Raw genomic sequence first — 8,238 nt, 5'->3', positions numbered from 1 at the left:
TGTCATAAGTCTAGCAACAGTTTTCAATATTACAAACTACACTTTTAATCTTGACTTTATCAGAAGTTTATCAGTTTGTCTCCAGACACAAACAAAAAAGAATGACTGTCTCGTCACTTTATTATGAGGTAGACTCAATGCAAATCCTCAGTACCTGTTTTGCAGAAGTAGTCACCAGCACATGATCCAGAATGAAACATTTGTTTAAAAAAAGTTTTGCTCTAAAATACAGCATATTTGTAATATTATAACAGAGACATTATCTTTTTCATATTTGGCAGTTAATACAGGCCTCTTACATTTTACATACAATCAGTAGTAACATAATTCTCCTGCCTCAGAGGTAAAACAATTCTTTGTTAAAATAATAAAATTTTAACAGACACTGACATTAGAAAACATTTTGATACATTGTAAAGGCTGGTGTTTCCATGAGAAAATCCTACACGCAAATGACTACTCTACCATTTTAGAACTATTGTACCATAATAACATTTTAACTCTTCACAAGATACATCTCAGTTCCAGTTAAGTTCATTCAGTGACCTGCAATAACAAGCTAGCCTGAAAACACACACTGCTCGACATGGCTCACTGATGTGACCGTAAACTATTTGGAAGACATCTTAATTTTTTCTTTTAATAAGCATATACCCAAGATCACATAAGAACATTGTGATGGTGTGAGTATCAATATCAAGAATATCAATAGCTGTTTCTTACAGATATACAGTATTATACACTATATGGCCAAAAGTTTATGGACATCTGACCATCACACCCATATGTGCATCTCCTCCAAATTTAGAAGCACAGAGTTGTCTAAAATGTTTTTGTATGGTGTAGCGTTACAATTTCTCCTCACTGGAACTAAGAGGCTGAAACCTGTTCCAGCATGACAATGCTCCTGTGCACAAAGTGAGCTCCATGAAGACATGGTGTGTTAAGGTTGGAGTTCTGCACAGATCCCTGACATCAACCCCACTGAACACCTTTGAGATGAACTGGAACACCGACTGCACCCCAGACCTCCTCACCCAACATGAGTTCCTGATCTCACTAATGTTCTTGTAGCTGTATGAACACAAATCCCCACAGTCACGCTCCAAAATCTAGTGGAAAGCCTTCCCAGAAGAGTGGAGCTTATTATAACAGCAAAGGGGGAATAAATCTGGAATGGGATGTTCAGCAAGCACATATAGGTGTGATGGTCAGATGTCCACAAACTTTTGGCCATATCGTGTATATAATACAATATTTAATGCAAAATCTTTTTTATCTGTTAAAACAATAAGTTCAGATTAAGCGCTTGTTATAAAAAGAATAATGATCCAGTGATGTTGCTATGGAGGATGCTGTTAGTAACAGAGCAAACTCTTAAACCCAGCTCAGAAAATGTGTTTCCTTGCCAACCAAACTGCACCATATAACTATATATATATATATATATATATATAGTTATATAGTTATATAGTTATATATATATATATATATATATATATATATATATATATATATAGTTATATAGTTATATAGTTATATATATATATATCTCACCATGCAGTATACCTTATCACCCAGTTATACATATATATTATATCAGATTCTTTTTTGTAAAGTGGACATTTTTAAGTAAGTTTTTTGATCATAAAAAATAGTATATCCACTAACAATAATATATATATATTTGGATAACAATAAAAAGTCTCTTTTTGGTTACGTACAGAAAAAGCACTCCCCATGAAGCCTACTTTTAAAAATTAAGCTCCAAGTTTATATTTAAAATCTATTAAAGTTAAACATTTTCCTGATTAATTATTCTTGAACGAATTAAATTAATGATTTTTTTCTTTTTTTGCTAAGGGCAGGAAAAACATTACTCTCCAGTGACATGTCTCATGTAATTAACTAACCAAAAACTAATGTAACTGCATTATACAATTTTTTTCATAAAAAAATATGAAATTCAATGAAAGATAACAAGTCCATGAATACATTACCTTTGTGCAACAGATTTTACTTCTGGAGTTGGTGCACTAAAGTAGGACTGGGCAATATGAAACTATAATATCGATATTGTGATTAATTACGTCACAATACACATTTCTGTGATATCATGGATATAATGATCTCTTTTAATTTTTTTTCTTTTTTAAAATAAATTTAATTTCAAACTGTCTAGAAGCATTTAATCTTAAAAATAGGAAAATATAACATTTTTATTTTTATTTTTTATTTTTTTGTACATTTTTACGATTTTTTTAAAACACTCCTTTGCAGTGTTAACAGATGGATTCTTTGGACTAAAAAAACATTTTGAAATGAAACCAGGCATACTTCATTCTATGTTAAAATGCATGTGAAGCTGCTGCATTTCTCTTTCATGGTGTAAAATGTAAGCAAGAGACATAGCAATTTGTTGATGACAGCATTTGAATAAGACAATACTTTCACTGTTAATATTTAGTGAAAATAAAGAGAGCAAACTTTCACTTAATGGATGCCCACACTCCCAAACATAGCCAAGTGTGACAATACTTGAGCTTATGAGATGTTAAAAAAAAAAAAAAAAAAAAAGGAGGCAGTTGTGTTTCAGTTCTGGGGCTGAAACTAAAATGTCTATTATTAGTTCCACTCATACTGTACCTTGGCTCAGCTTGCATGGTGCCTGAAACTTGGTAGCGAAAATAGGGACAGCATGGAGTATTATGGGTAATTTGTCGAGCCGTGTCACACTGTCTGTTTTAAAAAGCCATGTGACCTTTTTGCATTATTTGCTCCTTAGTGTGAAGTTCTCAAGTCCCCCAGTCAGTCCACATTTTAGCTCTTTTCCAGTTCCTAAGGGTGCTTTCACATAAGCAGCATTTAGTCTTTTGGAGTCAAACGCTGGTGTTTGACATGTATTTTGGGTTTCAAGCAGCATTTCTTCACAAATGTGAGCTGCTAAACTGAGCCAAAGGACAGAGCTGTAGAACTACAGAAATGCAAGAAATGCAATTTCTTCCCCTTTTTTTCATTTGTTTAATTACGTGCACTGTAAAACAAAACCAAACAAAAAAAAAAGTATGGTTCAGATTCAAACAAAACAAATGGACAGTATGTATAAGTATGTATAAGTATGGACTGTATAATCAGTATGAAAGCACCCTAACATTCCTGAGCTGTTGTTAACGCTGTAATAATACCTGCCTTGCTGGTGACTAACATAAATCAAATTACAACATGAGTGTGCGTCTATGACCATATATGGAATCAGGATGAAGAACCTTTCTTGCTGTGCGTTCACAGAATCACTTGCTCTGACTGGATTCCTGAACCTTCACCTCACTGTTCAGTTGGCGTATCCAGTTCATAGCTGCCTTCAGGGTCCCATCTCCACGCTGGCGAGAGAAGCAGAGGAAGGTAGCCCAGACAAAAGCACAGCAGCCAGTGAAGGTTGTTCGCAGGTACAAGGGCACCAGGGCAAAGTTCAGGCACTGGGAATAAGAGCAGACATTACTTTTTTTCCCCAAAACACATTCTGCACATAAGTATATTTCCTGTTCATTGATCATTCAGCGCTGCATTTTGTGTGTACCCAGCATACCGGGAGCATACTTTTCAGTCTAAACATGCTCAGTCTTGCTTGAGAGAACAGTGTAGATTAAGTGATTTAAATCTGAGGGGGTTGCATATGTGCAAATGCCATATCCCTCAGTTTAAAAAAAACCCACAATAATAATAATAATAATAATAATAATAATAATAATAATAATAATAATAATAATAATACTTGAAAAACTGGCATCTTTTTAACATAACCCTTGGATTTTTGACATTATATTACTTACTTCTATAAGATATACAGTGGGGTCCAAAAGATATACAATGGGATTCACATTGAACATGTAGGCAACTCATTTAAAACATGAAGTAAACATTTTTTTTTAATTTTGAAAAAAATAAAAAATAAAACAAAGAAAGGAGGTCTTCAACATCTTGAATATTCAATATTAAAGATTCTGCACTAAGTCACTATTTAAATTTAGGATCTTGACCATGTTAACTGCACAAGAGGTCAGATTTTCCTTGAGTCTTATCTCTTCCACTGAAGAATGTATTCAGACGACATTTGATCTAACATGGATTGTCAGGTTTTACACAAACTTGTGGAGCTCAAGCCAGCTCAAGTGCACACTGTCATTAAAGCAGAAGGGGACGTACCAGAGAGTTCTACTTTTCACTCAAGTTATTACTGATAATATGATTTGTAATAAAAAGGAAATTATTAAATTAGAAAAGAATGCAAAATAGAAGCATTTTCCATAGTGGTCTCAGACCTTTGGATCCCACTATACAGTATTATCAATATTTTAATTCCATCCATGAAACTTAGACATGCACTGATTTGTGTTGAACCAGCAACTAAAGTGTGTGTAAACCTACTGAGAAGGTGGTTCTGTACAAAATGCCTGCTTTTGTTCAATCAGAGGAGTGGCTGCTCTGTAGTGCAGTCTTTAGAAATGGCAAAGAAAACACACTGAAGTACAACAATATCTGTGGATTCTGTGGCTAAGTAAAGAATAAAACATGATGGAACATGAGGTTATAGGAAAATAGTCAACAATGGGGTGGTGTGATGCGGCCACAGGAAGCAGAGTATTATTTTCCAGAATTTGGTCAATGATTACAATTTTTATTTATTAAAAACGACACATAATTTTTATGCATTTATAGTTATGTTTAACATTAATAATATTATGAGTTATGTCATAGCAGCTGGTCATGTTACTGAGAAACCAGAAAGCACATAGTCCTCTGTCTCGGAAATCTTACTAACCGTTACAGATTGCTTTAAATAAATGTTAAATACGTCGCCTCACAGAAAGATGCACCATGTCAGTGTTTATGTACTTTTCTTTGTTAAATAACACATTTTTTTCATCCATTTGTTGTTAGTCTTAGATTATGTAGAGCATCTGCCATACAAGTCCCTGTGAATTAGCTGTCAATATAGAAATAATAACATATTACGACAAGCTCATTAATATAAAACTGTGCTTTGAATTACAGCCGGCACTAATGTCAGGGCTGCTGGTATAGAAAATTAATCAACATCTTCTAACCAATCAGATTCAAGAATTCATTAGTGTTATGGTATAACCAGCTTGTCCAGCAAAAGATGTCAGAAGTTAATGTCAGTAAATTTGATATCTAATATTAGAAGATTGTCTTAAGATTTAATTTTGCTATGACATGTTACCTAAGCTATTACATTATTGGGATAGCTAAGTGACTGTTTTATATGGATTTTTGTGGTTTAATATATTTTATATCGATTTTTCTGGCGTAAATCTATAGAGTCTGTCTTTATTTATATTTTGATGACAGGTATTTCCTGTGTGAGCATGTTCTCACATAGATAAAACCCAAATTTATAATATAATATATTTTTTGAAATATTAAGTCACTTTTTTGGCTCCTTTTATATTCATAAGCAAATTGCTTCATATTGCAACACCTAGTATAGTCAAGTTCATTTCAAGACTTCCTCTGACTCCCAAAGGTCTTCTAATGAACTTCATTTAAGCTAATAAATTACAGCAACAGCTCTTAAAATGGAATTGGGAAATTGCTTATGGGGATCTATAAAACAATATCGAAATACAAAATGAGTTTTGTGTTCATCTGCCACTAACAAAAATCATTTCAAGCCTAAAAGGCTTTTTTTTAGAGAAAGGAAAATCTAACACTGAACAGGAATGTTTTAATAAAACTAATTGTTGAATTTGAAATGCTGGTGTAATACAGCTGTGTAATAAAACCCCTAAGGCAAAGTAAAAGGGCAAACAGTGCTTTGCAGCCAAATGAGACATTATACAAAACGGACAGAAACAGTGATAGGGTGTTGTATTTTAGAGAAATGCTTAACTTTACCTGCGCAAACGGCCAGAACATGAGTCCTGTCTGCAAGAAATCATGAAATGAGGTTTTAAACATCGTGAAATTCAAAATGTCGGTGTTTAAATCATGCACTTCTTTAAATACCAGGCTATTACAAGACTTACTGTGTATGTGTTTAGGAACTTGTTTCTCCAGTCCTCCAGTATGTCATCTTTACCCTCTAAAAGACTCAAACCTGAAATGATCAGTAATAACTCTTTAACCTCAGTCAATAACAACTGTACACCAACAATATGCAGCTATAGGGTGAGTCTGATAAAGTGGCCAGTGGTTGTATAATAATAATAATAATAATAATAATAATAATAATAATAATGATAATAATAATAATAGTAATAATAATAATAATAATAATACTAATAATAATAATAATAATAATGGCACTGTCGCTTCACAGTTGCAGAGTCCCTGGTTCGATCTTGAGCTCGGGTTTCTGTCTGAGTGGAGTTTATCATGTTCTCTATGTTCTCTCTGTGTCCGTGTGGGTTTCCTCCGGGATGTCTCGTTTTCTCCCATCTTCCAAAAGCATGCTGGGATGTGGACTGGCTACTCGAAACTGCCCCAAGTGTGAATATGTGTGTATGGTGCCCTGCGATGGACTGGCATCCCATTCAAGTAGTAGTAGTAGCAACAGTAGTACTAGTAGAATTAGTAGTAGTAGTAGTAGTAGTAGTAGTAGTACAGGTGGTAGCAGTACTAGTACTAGTAGAAGAACTAGTAGTAGTAGTAGTAGTAGTAGTAGAAGTGGTAGTGGTTGCAGTTGTAGTAGTAGTACTAGTAGAGATAGAGGTGGTAGTAGACGTAGTGGTAGTAGCGGTAGTAGCAGTAGTACTAGTAGAAGTAGTGGTATCAGTAGTAGTAGTAGTACTAGTATAAGTGGTAGTAGTAGCAGCAGCAGCAGTAGTACTAGTAGAAGTAGTGGTATCAGTAGTAGTAGTAGTACTAGTATAAGTGGTAGTAGTAGCAGCAGCAGCAGTAGTACTAGTAGAAGTGGTAGCAGTAGTAGTAGTGGTGGTAGAAGTAGTAGTGCTAGTAGAAGTAGTAGCAGTAGCAGTAGTACTAGTAGACGCAGTGGTAGCAGTAGTAGTAGTACTAGTAGTACTAGTAGAAGTGGTAGTAGTAGTACTAGTAGTACTAGAATAAGTGGTGGTGGTAGTAGTACTAGTAGAAGTGGTAGTAGTAGCAGCAGCAGCAGTAGTACTAGTAGAAGTAGTGGTATCAGTAGTAGTAGTAGTACTAGTATAAGTGGTAGTAGTAGCAGCAGCAGCAGTAGTACTAGTAGAAGTGGTAGCAGTAGTAGTAGTGGTGGTAGAAGTAGTAGTGCTAGTAGAAGTAGTAGCAGTAGCAGTAGTACTAGTAGATGCAGTGGTAGCAGTAGTAGTAGTACTAGTAGTACTAGTAGAAGTGGTAGTAGTAGTAGTAGTACTAGAATAAGTGGTGGTGGTAGTAGTACTAGTAGAAGTGGTAGTGGTAGTAGTAGTACTAGTAGTACTAGTATAAGTGGTAGTAGTAGTAGTAGCAGTAGCAGCAGCAGTAGTAGAAGCAGCAGTAGTGATCTCACCTGTGTAGAAGGCGCTTATGGCCAGAGGTAAAGACATGGTCTGGTCCATGGCGAGTTTCCGCAGCACTGTGCTCACGGAGCTTCCGGGAAGTCTGCGCTCCAAGAAGCGCATCCAGAAAAAGTTGAAGTTGCCGTTAAAGCAGAAAGCGACGATCGCGACGTTTCTCGTGCGCCTCCAGTCGATCTTTCTATCTTTCTTGTTAGATAAATACTGCTGCATCAAGTCCCCGCCGGCGTACAGCCCCGAGTACAGAGTCACGTTAGTCAGCCACGGATACCTCCTGATGGGGTTCCGCATTCTCACGCACACTGAGAGCTGCTCTCACTGAGAAACACCTGCTCCTGATGCCCGAGCTCACACTGACGGAAAAGCCAGCATTCCTGATCCTGCGATCACCTTCTCCGAATCCAGCCAAGAGTCCCTGAAGCTAATGATGTGAGTTAAACAGCCCAGTGGGACGGAGCTGTACTTCAAAGCCGGTTTCACTACCTGCTCCGCTCCACAGCGCGCATGCGCGTCACTCTCAGCCTGGGAAATTCCTGAAGAATGAATGAGATGTTGTCAGGGGTAGAAAAAGTACAGAGAAACAATTATACTGAAGTGAAACTATAGATCATGTGTCAAAATCTTACTCAACTAAAAGAGGAAATGTGATAAGTAAAAGAAAAAAAAAACTTTTTCATGCAGCCAAGTATCAAAAAGTAAATGTTTCAAACTGATGAATCTGTTTATG

At 35.8% G+C, this 8,238-nt stretch overlaps 1 protein-coding gene across 1 annotated transcript; it reads right to left on the bottom strand.

Moving 5' to 3' along the window:
* Positions 1-102: 102 nt before the first annotated feature.
* On the bottom strand, positions 103-8,025 carry LOC113538361 (mpv17-like protein). The gene is made up of 4 exons (XM_026933353.3): positions 7,505-8,025; positions 6,048-6,118; positions 5,917-5,946; positions 103-3,476 (listed from the first exon to the last, which is right to left on the bottom strand). The coding sequence occupies exons 1-4, from the start codon at positions 7,800-7,802 to the stop codon at positions 3,291-3,293; spliced, it is 585 nt and encodes a 194-aa protein (XP_026789154.2). The 5' UTR covers positions 7,803-8,025; the 3' UTR covers positions 103-3,290.
* Positions 8,026-8,238: the final 213 nt, after the last annotated feature.

The sequence above is a fragment of the Pangasianodon hypophthalmus genome, chromosome 2 (genome assembly GCF_027358585.1).
Source record: "Pangasianodon hypophthalmus isolate fPanHyp1 chromosome 2, fPanHyp1.pri, whole genome shotgun sequence".
Classification (NCBI taxonomy): Eukaryota; Metazoa; Chordata; class Actinopteri; order Siluriformes; family Pangasiidae; genus Pangasianodon; species Pangasianodon hypophthalmus.
This window is presented reverse-complemented; position numbering and strand designations above follow the sequence as displayed.

Bases quoted from the DNA above. Each gene is read 5' to 3' on its own strand.
- LOC113538361 (XM_026933353.3), bottom strand. From the start codon at position 7,802: ATGCGGAACCCCATCAGGAGGTATCCGTGGCTGACTAACGTGACTCTG. The intron at 5,947-6,047 runs GTAAGTCTTGTA...GATTTCTTGCAG, and splicing joins AGTTCCTAAACACATACACA to ACAGGACTCATGTTCTGGCC. The intron at 3,477-5,916 runs GTAAAGTTAAGC...TCTTATTCCCAG, and splicing joins TGTTCTGGCCGTTTGCGCAG to TGCCTGAACTTTGCCCTGGT.